The 15,997-nt window shown below is 36.2% G+C and overlaps 2 protein-coding genes across 3 annotated transcripts; both read right to left on the bottom strand.

The window, feature by feature from the left end:
• Positions 1-7,927: 7,927 nt before the first annotated feature.
• Positions 7,928-11,719, bottom strand: LOC104711223 (putative LRR receptor-like serine/threonine-protein kinase At3g47570). Of its 2 annotated transcripts, XM_010427902.3 has the most exons (3): positions 10,994-11,459; positions 8,576-9,778; positions 7,928-8,473 (listed from the first exon to the last, which is right to left on the bottom strand). In XM_010427902.3, the coding sequence occupies exons 1-3, from the start codon at positions 11,265-11,267 to the stop codon at positions 8,112-8,114; spliced, it is 1,839 nt and encodes a 612-aa protein (XP_010426204.2). In that variant the 5' UTR covers positions 11,268-11,459; the 3' UTR covers positions 7,928-8,111. The 2 variants fall into 2 exon arrangements, with proteins under 2 accessions (XP_010426204.2, XP_010426203.2); XM_010427901.2 differs by having other exon boundaries at positions 8,576-11,719.
• A 2,235-nt stretch (positions 11,720-13,954) lies between these two features.
• On the bottom strand, positions 13,955-15,772 carry LOC147938626 (uncharacterized). Its single transcript, XM_087465692.1, has 5 exons — positions 15,420-15,772; positions 15,206-15,332; positions 14,798-15,103; positions 14,491-14,712; positions 13,955-14,367 (listed from the first exon to the last, which is right to left on the bottom strand). The coding sequence occupies exons 1-5, from the start codon at positions 15,770-15,772 to the stop codon at positions 13,978-13,980; spliced, it is 1,398 nt and encodes a 465-aa protein (XP_087321818.1). The 3' UTR covers positions 13,955-13,977.
• Between the last annotated feature and the right edge of the window lie 225 nt (positions 15,773-15,997).

The raw sequence follows: 15,997 nt of genomic DNA, 5'->3' as shown, positions 1-15,997 counted from the left end.
TTTCAGAATGGCAGGCATTTTCAGTTTATCTCGACGCGATCAAGTCCGACAAAGAAGAGTTCTCTACCTTTTCTCTTTCTCTCATCTCTTGCAGTGCAACAAATGCTAAAGCGGATTTCTTGGCATGAAAGATTCATATTGAACTGCTCTACGCTATTTATGTAAACAATTTATCTTCGAATTAGCTCTATTTGCGTTGATCTATTATAGCTGTTGACAAAATATATAATTATAACAATGCAATTTTGTATTTTTGGCATGAAAATCGGTATAGTGATCTTGGCAGGAAAATCATTTGGTGTTAAGAATATCTAATAAGAATTTCAATATAAATGAAACCTAAATGGAGTATCCATTTATTTGTGCTAAACTTCATGTACTGGGACTGAATGGAAACTCAGTTAACTCCATATCCAATTATTAAATGGGTTTGGCAGTTTGAACCCAAAAAAAAAGATGTATCTTGCCTACTCATATCAAGATCACTAAGCTCGTATGTTATTTTCTGGGAAAATGGCTAAAAACAACTTCAATTATTTGCCAAACGCTTTTTTCATACCTAAACTTTAACATTCTGCCACTACAAGAAAACAATCGATTTGCGATGGAAGAATACATCGCAAGTTCCTCGCAAATGGCCAATCGCTAGGGATTTGCAAGACTCTATGATTCCTCATAAATCACGTCTCGCAAATCGACCAACATCGCAAATCCCTCGCAAACTTTGCAAGGAAATTTTGTTGTCGCAAATCCCTCGCAATTCGCGATGGCAATTACTTCTCGCAAATCTCACGCATATTGCTAGAGATAATTTTACTCACAAATCTAAAGCAATTTACGAGTGAGCCTATTCCTAGCAAAATCGTTGCAAGACACGATGTAGTACATCCGTCTTAACTTTTACGACTGCTTTGTGACGTCGGTTTAAATCTGCATATTTCGATTATGTATCATATAATTGTGTTTAATTTATATTGTACCGTTTAAAATTTGTTGGAGAATAATAAAATATAATCAAATTGAAAAATAAAATTCAGATTAATATAAAATTCAAATATTACAAAACAAAAAAATGTTAACAGATAGTGTTTGTCCCTCCAGGGACATCCGATAAACAACGAGAGAGTTTTTAAAATGATTGAGAGAGAGAGGTCACGTTTCTGGTCCCTGTGTGGCTTCCAGCTACTGTTTCACCGGTGTTTCTCTCTGGTTCGGCTTCTTGGTTTCTGCTTGGTGGGTTGGTTGTCGGGTGCCCAAACTTAGCAGCAAAGTCGGGATCCTTTTCAGCGAGATACTCGAAGTATGCATCAAAGCTATGCATTCTCTCTGCACTTTGCTAGATTTGAGTCGCCTGAGTTTGAATGCATTCCTCAGCCGCAGCTTGCTTCTGAGCCAAAATAACCGGATCATTAGCCGGAGACATAGGCGGTGGACCGCTGCTACTAGAGGATGCTTCGAACCGCAAAGAACCAACCCCAAAAATCCTATTCTTCTTCTTCGGGGCAAGCTAACAACAAAACAACAATACAAGAATGAACTTGTAAGTTCAATGGAAATCAAAGAAATACAAACACCAAACTCAAAGAAAAAAATGACAACGAATTATACACCACTTGAACAGATGAATTTTGCATCCACAAGACATTCAAAGTATTGAAAAAAGACAAGTATTTAATACTTACCGATGTGTAAATTTTGTTTTTGACATGAATAGGCACACCACTAGAACCGGTGCTCTCTCCATTATTCCCGGTACAAAGCGTAGATTCCAAGTCTTGAATCTTGGACGACACCTCATTGTACAGAGAATCAGACTTTCCATCCGTAAATGACCCATCAGGATTTCGATGAGTCTCTTCTAGGATGCGTACAAAATCAGGAGATAATTCACTAGTTAGCTCAGACTGAAAAGAGAAACAGAGAGATGATTAGTGTTGGTACAGTGATCCAGCACTTTGGATCATGGGCTTGGGCCTAAGACGGACGGGTAAAATGGGCCTAAGACGGACGGATAAAATGGGCCAAGACGAAGTAAAACCGACCTGTTCTGCTGGAGCGTGGAAGGTCGAAGTGGAAGAATAACAGTCGAGCAAAACATCTCGGAGTTCGGAGAACGTTCAAAAATCAAGCAATAAATCGAGTTAATGAGAGTGCGAGATTTATGGGGTAGATTGATTCGACTTTAATTGTAATAAAGCTATAAATAAGAGAAGAAGGGGAATGAGAGGGGGATCGAAAAACTTACTTTTGGCAATAAGAATATTCATTTTTCATTTCACAAAGTTATAACTCTTCTTTACTATTTGCTTGGAACTACAACGGTGGTAAACAGTAAACACCTACCGGACTTAATTCACTTCGGAACTCAGGTGAAAACCTCGGTTCTCACAATTAGTCGACTATTAATTATCAGTCAATGCTGCTGAAAAAGAAGGCGTACAACACTTACATGTTTTCGAGCACGGGCTTTAAAAGAGGTTTAGCCTGAGCGGTGCTTATATATGTCGGTGCCATCAGGATCATGATAACGAGCATTGCAGCTATTGGTACTCTTGACTTCTGATTTGGGATCTCGCTAATATTTACAAGACCAGCCCATACCTGAGGATCAATCCACCGTGGCTTTGCCTCATCACCTTTGAGTTTCCACTTTAACTTCCACCTAGACACTTGATCACACATCCTGTCCTTAAACTTGTCTTCAAACTCCTTCCTTACTCTATCATTCATGGACCGGTCCCAATTATATATTTGCTTCAAAAACAAATTAAGTTAGTATATGTTTAAAAACGACAAACATATACATGTAAAGTAGCAAAACAGATTTGGCAACAGAGGAATTCTTACCGCAAAGGATTCATACCAACTGAAATAGATTAGAAACGGAGAAGACGAAGAAGAAAGAGGGATTAGGGATTGAAGAGGAGGATAGAAACAAAGACGAAGAAAGATTAGGGTTAATACCTTGATGGAGAAGAGCCGATTAGGGTTTGACTCAGACAGATCCGGAGACGGAGAAGACAGAGAAGACAAAGGAGATTAGGGTTTGGGTTTGACGGATCTGATTAGGGTTTGACAGCGACAGAGCCAATTATAGTTTGACAGAGAAGATTAGGGTTAGCCGGAGAAGATTAGGGTTTGACGAGAAGATTAGGGTTAGCTGGAGAAGATTAGGGTTTGACGGAGAAGATTAGGGTTAGCCGGAGAAGGGAAAGAAGATTAGCGTTTGTGAGGATGAGTTTGAGCTTCGCTCAAACCAGAGCTCGGTTGTATATATAAATATTTTGTGGCCTCGTAAATCTCTCGCAGGCATTGCGATGGAATAACTAGGATCCCTCGCAAACCAGTCGCAACAACCGACAAACTGGGCAATTAAAATACACCAATTTTACGCGGGATTAGCGTGGAGTAATCGCACATCCCTCGCAAAATCAGTCGCAACAACCGACAAACTGACCAATTAAAATACACCAACTTTGCGAGGGATCTGCAAGGCACAATAACAAATCCGTCGCAAATCCCTCACACCCTTATACTTTTAATCAAATTCATTTTCTATACCAACATTAAAATATACTTAATCAAAAGCTAAAGAAATAAAAATAAACCTTTTAAACTCAATCAGCTAGTTCTCTTGATGTTGGTAAGTAATGCTCTTCTTTAAGATCAATTGCGACGGAACCGTGAGGACTTAGCGAGAGATTAGCTAGGGTTAATCGCACATCCCTTGCAAATTGAGAGGGATCTAGGAGGCTCAGTAAGAAATCCGTCGCATATCCCTCGCAAATGTATATATTCTTTTGCATCAAATTTATTTTCTTAGTGATACATTCTCTATTAATTTCATGTTTTTCCTATGTTTTGGAAAGTTCACTGTTCGTATAGTTGGTGATTACTGATTTACATTGCAATTGTTGATCAAAAAACTTTAACACTTCATGACCATAATAGAAGTAAATCACATCTTGATTTATATGTATATCTTCCGTGTCTTCACGTCAAAGTTTCTTTAAACATGTCAACATCTCAAAGGTTTTGTTGTCTCTTGATGTTTACTGGGAACTTTACTTCAGATTTAAACCTAAAATCAAACCCAAAACCATTAAACCTAAACCCTGAACCCTAAACCTTAGACCCCTAATGACCTCACAAATCATCACATATTCATTTAATATATATTCTGATATGTCTTCACGTCAAATTTCTTTAAACATCTTAGCAATTTTCAGCATATGCCAATATATTCCTTAATCTCCAAAGTTTCTTGTCTCTAGATGTTGGTAAGTAATGCTCTTCTTTAATTTGCCTGTAAAAGATCAAATTGCGAGGGAACCGTGAGGACTTAGCGAGGGATTAGCTAGGGTTAATTGCACATCCCTTGCAAATTGCGAGGAATCCGCGAGGCTCTGTAAGAAATTTATCGCATATCCCTCGCAAATGTATATATTCTTTTGCATCAAATTTATTTTCTTAGTGATACATTTTCTATTAATTTCATGTTTTTCCTATGTTTTGGAAAGTTTATTGTTCATATAGTTGGTGATTACTGATCTACAGTGCAATTGTTGATCAAAAAACTTTAACACTTCATGACCATAATAGAAGTAAATCACCTCTTGATTTATATGTATATCTTCCGTGTCTTCACGTCAAAGTTTTTTTAAACATGTCAACATCTCAAAGGTTTTTTGTCTCTTGATGTTTATTGGGAACTTTACTTCAGATTTAAACCTAAAATCAAACCCTAAACCATTAAACCTAAGCCCTAAACCCTATACCTTAAACCCCTAATGACCTCACAAATAATCACATATTCATTTAATATATATTCTGATATGTCTTCACATCAAATTTCTTTAAACATCTTAGAAATTTTCAGCATATGCCAATATATTCCTTAATCTCCAAAGTTTCTTGTCTCTTGATGTTGGTAAGTAATGCTCTTCTTTAATTTGCCTGTAAAAGATCAAATTGCGAGGGAACCGTGAGGACTTAGCGAGGAATTAGCTAGGGTTAATCGCACATCCCTTGCAAATTGTGAGGGATCTGCGAGGCTCTGTAAGAAATCTGTCGCATATCCCTCGCAAATGTATATATTCTTTTGCATAAAATTTATTTTCTTAGTGATACATTCTCTATTAATTTCATGTTTTTCCTATGTTTTGGAAAGTTCATTGTTCGTATAGTTGGTGATTACTGATCTACATTGCAATTGTTGATCAAAAAACTTTAACACTTTATGACCATAATAGAAGTAAATCACATCTTGATTTATATGTATATCTTTTGTGTCTTCACGTCGAAGTTTCTTTAAACATGTCAACATCTCAAAGGTTTTTTTCTCTTGATGTTTACTGGAAACTTTACTTCAGATTTAAACCTAAAATCAAACCCTAAACCATTAAACCTAAACCCTAAACCCTAAACCTTAAACCCCTAATGACCTCACAAATCATCACATCTTCATTTAATATATATTCTGATATGTCTTCACGTCAAATTTCTTTAAACATCTTAGCAATTTTCAGCATATGCTAATATATTCCTTAATCTCCAAAGTTTCTTGTCTCTTGATGTTGGTAAGTAATGCTCTTCTTTAATTTTCCTGTAAAAGATCAAATTGTGAGGGAACCATGATGACTTAGCGAGGGATTAGCTAGGGTTAATCGCACATCCCTTGCAAATTGTGAGGGTTCTGCGAGGCTCTGTAAGAAATCCGTCGCATATCCCTCGCAAATGTATATATTCTTTTGCATCAAATTTATTTTCTTAATGATACATTCTCTATTAATTTCATGTTTTTCCTATGTTTTGGAAAGTTCATTGCTCGTATAGTTGGTGATTACTGATCTACATTGCAATTGTTGATCAAAAAACTTTAACACTTCATGACCATAATAGAAGTAAATCACATCCTGATTTATATGTATATCTTTTGTGTCTTCACGTCAAAGTTTCTTTAAACATGTCAACATCTCAAAGGTTTTTTGTCTCTTGATGTTTACTCGGAACTTTACTTCAGATTTAAACCTAAAATCAAACCCTAAACCATTAAACTTAAACCCTAAACCCTAAACCTTAAACCCCTAATGACCTCACAAATCATCACATCTTCATTTAATATATAATCTGATACGTCTTCACGTCAAATTTCTTTAAACATCTTAGCAATTTTCAGCATATGCCAATATATTCCTTAATCTCCAAAGTTTCTTGTCTCTTGATGTTGGTAAGTAATGCTCTTTTTTAATTTTCTTGTAAAAGATAAAATTACGAGGCAACCGTGAGGACTTAGCGAGGGATTAGCTAGGGTTGATCGCACATCCCTTGCAAATTGCGAGGGATCTGCGAGGCTCTGTAAGAAATCCGTCGCATATCCCTCACAAATGTATATATTATTTTGCATCAAATTTATTTTCTTAGTGATACATTCTCTATTACTTCCTATGTTTTGGAAAGTTCATTATTGGTATAGTTGGTTATTACTGGACTATGGATTCTACATTGCAATTGTTGATCAAAACACTTTATCATTTGGTCTCATGTCCATAATGAAAGTAAATCACATCTTGATTTATATATATAAATATATATATATATATATATATATATATCTTCTGTGTCTTCACGTCAAAGTTTCTTTACACATGTCAACATCTCAAAAGTTTTTTTGTCTCTTGATGTTTACTGGGAACTTCACTTCAGAATTAAACCTAGGCTCAAACCCTTAACCCTAAACCATGATGACCTCACAAATCCCTCGCCTCTTCCTTGCAAATTTGCTAGGGATTATATTACTCGCTAATGCGTCGCAAATTTGCGGTAGATTTGCGAGGGTTGTTTCCTCCTCGCAAATCAATCGCACATCCCTAGCAAATTTGCGAGGGATTTGCCAGGGTCCTTGTCTTCGTAGCAAATGACCCGCAAATCCATAGCAAATTTGCGAGGGCATTTGTCCGTCGCAGATTTTCGTTGCAAAAAGCGTGTTTTCTTGTAGTATGCAAATAACAACTTGAACCATGCTAAAATTCAAATTTGCTACCTGAACTATATGAAATGTTGTCACTTTCAACATATGTTCCAACGGTATTAAGTCGAAGTTTAACGGTGCTGAGTCAGACGACCTTTGGTGTCCACAAGGCACTGGGACTAACTAAAACGACGTCGTTTTAGTCATTTCGTAGCAACCATAACAAACCCAAAAATAACTAAAACGACATTGTTTTAATCAATCTCATTGCCACATAGACGCCACGAGTCGTATGACTCAACACTGTTAAACTCCAACTTAACACCGTTTGAAAATATGTTGAAATTGACAACAATTTATATAGTTTAGGTAACAAATTTGAATTTTAACATAGTTTAGGTTATTATTTGCAGAGTATTGAAGTCTGCATATGAAAAAACGTTTAGCAAATAATTAGGATTGATTTTGGCAATTTTCACGTTATTCTCTAGATTTCGGTTTGGTTTATACAAATAATAAAATAAAAAGAATCCTTGCGGCAGATAAACTATATATCAAAGAAATTTAATACGTTTCTTAAAATACTTTTTACATTACATGATCTTTTTCATCAAGTTTTTAAAGTTGTATTGTTTTGCATAGAACATATATATATATATATATATATATATCGTTTATATAGAACATATATATATTTTTCTAAAGTTTCTGAAGTATTTGGATGATACAACTTTCTTTCTGCAGCAGACCAAATGAACGCTACAATTTGAAATAAGATTACGGACTACTTTATACAACAATTTTGAACGCTGCTGTTGTAACTTGTAAGACGTTACTAATGAATAAACCATATTCTGGGTTCAAGAATAATAGAAACCAAAAACGAAATTCAGGGGACAATGTTACGAGTTGTTTGTTAACAAAAACGGTAATATATATGTGATCGACAGCAATGTATAAACAACTACTACGTCATTTTTATTGTTATCCCAAAAATCAAAATGTAAAGCTAGTAACACAAGTATTCAATCTTGTCTAAAACGAAACAGAGACCGAGGAAAAAACCAACAACAGATTATCTTATAACACAATTTGAAATTTTAAGTGGGTTGCAAAGTTTGTAGAGCAAAGCATGAACACTTCAACGCGCGGATGTTCTTTTGGTTTTGAAGAACTTCTCTTTGATTGAGATTAACTCCTTTACTGCTTCACTTGTTGCCAAACGGTTCATCGGAGATTCCTCACAACACCTAAGTCCCACCTCAAAAACCAGTGTCAAGCACTCAGCAATAGGGAAGCCGACTCTAAGACCGATGTGAAGAATCCATTCGTCTGCAATCTCCAATACTCTTTCTGGCAACGCCGACTTGGTGTACTTGTGTAAGGTAAAGTTCCCCCCAAATAACTCATTGGTCGGTCTTTTTCCAGTGAACATTTCCAAAAGAAGAACCCCAAAGCTATAAACATCTCCGTATATTGACGGCTGCCCACCCGTTCCATATTCTGCACCATGAATTCACAGAAACAACAAGAACAACAAAATTGTAATGAGAAGAAAAATATATTGATTTTCTTCATAGAACATTATGTTTGTGATAATTTTACCTGGTGCGGCATAGCCGATGGTTCCTCTGACACCAGCCGAGCTAAGTTGGTTGAAGAAAGACCCCTGGTCGAATTTGAGGAGAAGACGAGCAAGACCAAAATCGCTAACATGGGCGGTTAGATCATCGTCTAAAAGGACGTTGCTTGGCTTAAGATCGCAATGAGCTATAGGCTCATGAGAATGAACATGAAGATAATCCAAAACAGAAGCCACGTCTATGGCAATGTTAAGCCTTTCTAGCAGTGTTAAGGTTCTTGAGGGTCTACTGATCTCTTCCACTTCCTTTGGATGCAGCCACATATCCAAGCTTCCGTTCGGCATGAACTCATATATGAGAGCTCTGAATTCATTTCCTTGGAAATCAATACTAGCGCAAGCTGTCAATAGTTTCACAAGATTACGATGCCTTATGCCCTTCAAAGATTCACATTCTGCCATAAAACTCTTCATGGCTCCACGTCTCTGCATGTTTAGAACTTTCACTGCAACAACCTTTTCCTCCGTCGGGAGAAATGCCTTAAATACAGTACCAAAACTGCCTGACCCGACCATATTGCTCGTAGAGAAGCCATTTGTTGCATTGCGGAGATCTCCATAACTTATTTTATCATGGAAGACTTCCAAACTAGAAGGAGTTGGATTATTGGTCTGCTTGTTCTTCTTTCTTTTTCTGAACCAAATCAAAGAAACTGAAGCAATGAACAACACCAAAAGCAAAATTATGCATATGCTAACTCCAATTACAACTTTCTTTAAACGAGAGGAAAGCTTCGTCTCCACTGGTGATGCTTGCGGGAGGCATGACTTTAGTTGAAATCCCTTAATGCCTCCACATAGTTCATTGTTTCCAGATATGGAAACTATAGTAGTATTCTGAAATATTCCTTCCACTGGCACCTTTCCCTCAAAATTGTTAAAAGACAGATTGAGATACTCCAACTTGGAAAAATTTGCAAAATAGTCAGGTATACTTCCAGAGAGATTATTGTTCGATAAATCAATTTCTTTAACACCCACCAACCCTTTTATATCTGGAATATCTCCATCAAACGAATTTCCTTCCAGATTAAGATTTTCCAGTGTGAGACACTTCCCCAAGGATTGTGGAAGTTTCCCAGATAATTTATTATTCCCAAGTGATAGTGCACCAAGATTTTGAAGTTGTCCAATATCTTCTGGTAAAGAGCCGATCAAGGAATTATCTGACAAATTTAGGTGAATAAGACCCTGAATGTGCAAAATTTCCAGAGGTATAGTCCCATTTAACATATTATTAGACTCAACATATAAATGTAGCAAATTGGTGCATCTACCAAGACTTGGAGGAACATTGCCTTCAAAATTGTTGTTAGCCAAATCAAGTGTTTCTAACAGAGTCATGTTGCCTAGAAAAGCTGGTATCTCTCTTGATAATCTATTTGAAAAGAGACTTAAAAACCTCAACTCTAAAAGCTTGCCAAGAGAGGCTGGGAGTGGTCCAATCAACAAATTTTCATGTAACAGCAGTGTTCGTAGGCTTATGAGATTCCCAATGTCATGAGGAATTCTTCCAGAGAAGTGATTGCTTTGAAGGCCTAAACTGAAGAGTTTTGTGGATAGATTGGTGATGGAAATAGGGAAGTCACCCCCAAGCCTATTCTGACCAATCCATAACTCCTCTAGTTGGGTGCAGTTTGTCAAAGAAGTGAGGAAATCAAGATACCCAGAAGAAGAGTAATTTCCCAGAAAATTGGTTTTAAGATTTAACAATCTCAAATTTGGTGTTCCTCCGAAAGTAGGAATACTTCCCGTAAATGAGTTATCATTCACTTCCAATTTTTCAAGGGTGGAGATATTGGAGAGTGTTGTTGGAATGGCTCCTGTGAGAAAATTGCTTCCCATGATAAACGATTCAAGGTTTGGTAGCAGAATACCAAAATCAGGTCTCAGGCGACCTGAGAACTGATTAAAAGAGATACCTAAGAGCTCAAGTGAGGACAAATTGTAGAAAGCAGGAGGAAAAACACCTGAGAAATTGTTTCCAAATATATGAAGACTATAAACTTGAGTCAGTTTAGCTACATCACTCGGAATTTCTCCTTCCAGGTTGTTTTGTGGCAATAAAAGTCGTTGTAGAGATGTCAAGTTTCCTAGAGACGCAGGCACCTTTCCTTTCAGATTGTTTTCATAAAGATCTAAATGACCAAGCTTCGTCAATGACCCTATTTCTGAAGAAATACCTTCTCCTATATTATTTGAACTTAAACCAAGGTAGCACAATCTAGAGCAGTTGTACAAATCGATTGGAATCCCTCCCCCAAGAAAATTTTTGCTCATATCCAAGTATTCAAGTCTAAACAAGTTTCCCACCTCTTGAGGAATAGTACCACCAAAAGAGTTTTCAGAGAGATCAAGTGTTGTGAGAAACGAAAGATTACCAATTGATGGTGATATCACTCCGCCTAATTGCAATCCTCCCAGCTCCAAACGAGTAACTCTCTTGTGTTTGCGGCCACATCTAACCCCAGTCCAGTTGCAGAGAGGGAAAGAGTGATTCCATGAGGACAAGAGAGCTCTTTTGTCGTCAGAAACGTGAGACTTGAACTCAAGCAATGCTCTCCTATCAGTTTCATCGGTAATAGTAAAACCATGAGTTTCAAGTAGCATGAGAGCATTGAAAGCAAGTAAAACAAATAGTCTCATGCTTCTCATTTTTTTTTTTTTTTTTTTTCCGTTTTTTCAAATGCTTTTGTGGTGATTCTGATGTTTTGCAGGAAAGTGCATATATAAGAGACCAAGCAATTGCAAAATGCCTTTTAACTTGGGTTGAAAAATGATAATGCAACTTGAAGCAAAATTGTAATAATAAACTGCTAGACTTTTTCATACAGAGACCACAACAACAACAAAAAAAGATATTTCACATGACTTTTCTATAGATAATCATGTGGTGGCTGGATTATCTGTCCTATATGATGGGTCTGGAATCGGGACAGTAAACTTTGTCTGAAAGCACACAACATTAGTTGATGAAGTTCAGTAAACTTTGTAGAGGAAACCGAAAAACACTTCAGCCTTTGCTTCTCTATGATTTGATCCAATAGCTTCACACGACAAGACCTGTTTACAGTTTACATGACTGAAAGTTTGAAATATCACTACGCGTGTAAAAATTGAAACACAGCGCCAAAGTTACTTGACCCAATCAGTGTAAATTAGGAATTAATAAACTGCTAGACTTTTCCAAAATCCAAGTCAAGTTGTAGTCCACTGCCTAAACAGACCAAAAAAAGGAAAAAATTAAACACTGTGGGGTCGCTTATGACTATGAGTCTTGTTACCGTGTCTCCAAGGAGAGCTTGATGGACCAACTTAACACTGTTAACCATTAAGGCTTGCCTCAAGGTTGACAACGATTGAAGGTGAGATTTGTTTGAGATATCTAAAGTTGGGTTTTGAAAGTTAGCCATTAATAAGATTTTGACATGTGTAAAAATTAATATTTAATAAGAAGAATTTGATTACAACAAAAATAAAATATTTTGTTTTAAAAATATTAATAATTTAAAAAGATAATTATTAAAACTTACAGAATTTATAAAAAATACAATTTTCTTAAAAAATAATTATAAGGAGATTATATATATATATATATATATATATATATATATATTTCATAAAATTCGAAATTATAATATTATTTACTTATTTTTAATTTTAAGTTATTAATTCTACAAAAAATATAGAAAAAGGGATTAAGAAAAATATAAAGTTAATTATTAATTCTAAATTCTATATATAAACATAGATCATCTCATATTTAAATAATTTATTTAAAAATATTGCTTTCAAATTTCTTTAATTGGGAAATTTTTTTTAATGGCAAGGTAAATTTTTCTTATTTTTTTAAACCAAATTTTCTCCTCTACTTTCTATTTTTTCAGTTGGGAATAGGTAAGAATAATATGTTGACAAAAAAAAAGATTAATATATGCTTCTTCTTTTTCTAATACTGTATTTTAAAATTTATTGTAGTATTTTTAGATTGTTTTATTTAATTTATATTTTCATCTTTGAATTATTTGGGATTCATATATTACCATGCTTATAATTTTTTATTGTTTATTTAATTATGCTAAATTAATATTCTTCTAATTTCTCAACCTTGATTGGTTCGTCATAAACCCTTCTCTTTTTTGCAACATAATTGTTACCATTATTTTCCATCAATCCCAAATGGAGATAACGAGTAGAAGCTCATTAACCTAATGGATGGATTAAATATGCTAATCAAACACAAGCTTACAACAAACATAGATAGATAGATTAGAAAAACATAAATCATTGTTGATAGATCCATAGGATCTCAAAGACTCTGACACCCTAGTTTGCGGAAAGGTTTAAAAGAATTGATTTGGCCACATATGTCACCAAAATGCACTTATTTTTTCGGTCAAGTGTCTTGAGAGAACTTCATGATGGGTGACCTTCCTGGAAGTGATTATCGGAACTGTGCAAGTGAGGACAAAACACAGGAAAAGATCATTTGTTGATTTGTAGGGTCGGTAAACATGTTTTTAAAGCCTCTCAGACGTAACAAACCGGCCATTAAATATGGTTGGGTCCACATGCCGAGAATAGATGTAGGGCCCACTTAGAAAGGTGGGCCATGGAATGAGAGTGGACATGGGCTCACTAAGCAAAGTGGCGGTTTAGGTGTTACAGAGACAGAGGCTACATCATGGTGTGTCAAGGCATTTCCACGAATACATTAGAAAATTTAGCATTAGTTACAATCAAAACATAGTGTGACGTTAGAAAAAAGGTTTTTACTTTCATTGGTTGACGGAGCAAGCCATTTTGAGATAGCAAAAAGATGTGAACATTTTCTCTCCATACACTACAAGAAAACACGTCTTTTGCGATGGACGAATATATCGCGAATCCCTCGCAAATCGACAAAAGCGAGATATTTGCGAGGAAAGTCCGTTCCTTGCAAATCGCGTCTCGCAAATCGGTCAACGTTGCAATTCCCTCGCAAATTTTGCGAGGGAACGTTGTCCCTCGCAAATCCCACGCATTTTGCGAGGAACTATTTTTCTAGCAATATCCTAGCAATTGTGTATCTAGTAAATCCCTCGCAAATTTGCAATGCTTTTGCAATTAATATTTCCGTCGCAAATGATAATTACGGTGAAAAAAAAAATTAGAATTTTCATTTTGTAAGCTTAATTAAATTAAACCTGTAATTAAAATTAAACCTGTAATTATAATTAAACCTTGTACTTAAGCAAATTAAAGTTGTAATTAGAAGTACTAAATTTACAATAACAAAACATAATAACCGATTTTGTTCTACACAAAAAATAGATGAGAGTTCATCAGTGTTACACTAAGTTTTACAAAACAAGTTCATCAGTGTTTACTGTCCGGTGGTTCCATCTCCGGTGGCATGTCTGGCCGGTGAATCCTCTCGGCGAAATCTAGCAGCAAACTCTGGATCTTTAGATGCAAGATAATCAAAGTATGCATCATAACTATGCATCTTCTCTGAATTTTCTTGCATCTTCAGATCATTTTGTTGCATCCTCAGCTCATTTTCTTGCATCCTCACTGCATTTTCTTGCATCGTCTGTGCATTGGCCTGTAGTTGAGTTGCCTGAGTTGCAAGAACAGCTTCGGCAGCAGCAAGCTTCGCAGCTAGAACAAGTGGATCTTCAGAAGGAGGAGGCGGTTGAACAATCTGAGCTGAAGATGCTTCTGCTTGCATGTTACCAACACCATATATCCGGTTCTTTTTCTTCGGAGCAACCTGCCAACAAAACATATACACACCATAAGTGTTTACACAAACATAAACATATACACACATAAGTGTTTACAAAAACACAAACACAAATACAAACATTAACATAAACAATGAAGCATGTTTTACCTTGGTATAAATTTGGTTCTTCACAATTAGTGATAACCCACCAGAAGCACTACTCTCCATGTTATCCGCTGATATTAGCTCAGACTCAGCTTCAGCTATCTTTGATGACACTTCATTGAACACCTTCTCAGACAGTCCATCAACAAACGACCCATCAGGTTTCCTATGAGTGTCTTCTAGTACTCGCAGAAAATCAGGTAGTGGCTCACCAGTACTCTCAGACTAAAAACAGAGAATTGAAACAACTATATTAGTATATTGTAGATATGATATGAATAATGAACTTGTGTTAAACAGAGATACTTACAAGCTTTCGTGCTCGGGCTTTAAAAGAGGTCTGACCAGAACGGTGCTTATGTATTCCGGTGCCATTAGGATCACTATAGCGAGCATTACGGCCATTGATACTCTTTGCTTCTGATTTTGGTTCACACCAAAACTTGACCAAGCCATCCCATACGGTAGGATCAAGCCACCGCGGCATTGCATCATTACCTTTCTTCTTCCACTTACCCTTCCACCGAGACACTTGATCACACATCCGGGTCTTCAACTTCTTTTCAAACTCAGCTCTAACTCTTCCATTGATGGACGCATCCCAGTTATATGTTTGCTTGTAAAGACATAACACGAATCATAATCAGAATCATAACAAGAATCAAATGATAAACAAACAAAATCTGTAATTTATACACATCAACAATCTGTAACTTACCGCAAAAGTTTCAAACCACCGGTTTACAACCGGACCTGGTGTTTGGGTCCAATTGGCATGAGCTGATTTGAAATCTCTTTCAAAAATGGCCCGGATAGTAGCAGCAACCGAAGAATCCTGGTCAAACCTACAAAACATAAGATAAAAGGAATGAGGATAATTGAAAATACAAAACATAAAGATAAACTATAGGTTAGATACATAACATTCTCACCAAAGAGTATTTGGAGGTCGCTTAGGATCTAGTTTTGGTAAGCCAGCACGCCCGGGACTTGCAAGTAACTGTTCCAGAGTGAAAAAAGTTTGGGACACAGAAATACTGTTCATACGCGAAGTTGATTGCTGAGGAGGATTCTCATCATGCATCGCCGGAGAGCTTCCATGAGGATTATCAGCATGCATCGCCGGTGATGTACCTTGGGAAGAAGCGGGAGAAGGTAACCTTTGGGAAGGAGCAGAAGCTGAATGTGTCCTTCGAGAAGAGACTGGAGGACTTAACCCTTGAGAAGCAATGAAGTTTCTGTAAACGTTTTGGTTTACAGAAACGTTTTGGTCTCGAGAAGACATCTAAAAGCAGAAAAAAAAAACTGATTAGAAACACAAAAATTGAATCCCCAATTTCGAAAACCTAAAATCGAATTAAAAACCCCAAATTGAATCATAACACTAAACCCTAAATTGAATCCCCAATTTTGAAACCCTAAAATCGAATTAAAAACCTAATCGAAAAATAACCCTAAACCCCAAATTGAATCCCCAATTTTGAAACCCTAAAATCGAATTAAAAACCTA

Source organism: Camelina sativa, chromosome 9 (assembly GCF_030686135.1).
Source record: "Camelina sativa cultivar CO46 ecotype springtype chromosome 9, ASM3068613v1".
In the NCBI taxonomy this organism is placed as follows: domain Eukaryota; kingdom Viridiplantae; phylum Streptophyta; class Magnoliopsida; order Brassicales; family Brassicaceae; genus Camelina; species Camelina sativa.
Note: the sequence above shows the minus strand (reverse complement) of the source record. Positions and strands in the feature narration are given on the sequence as shown.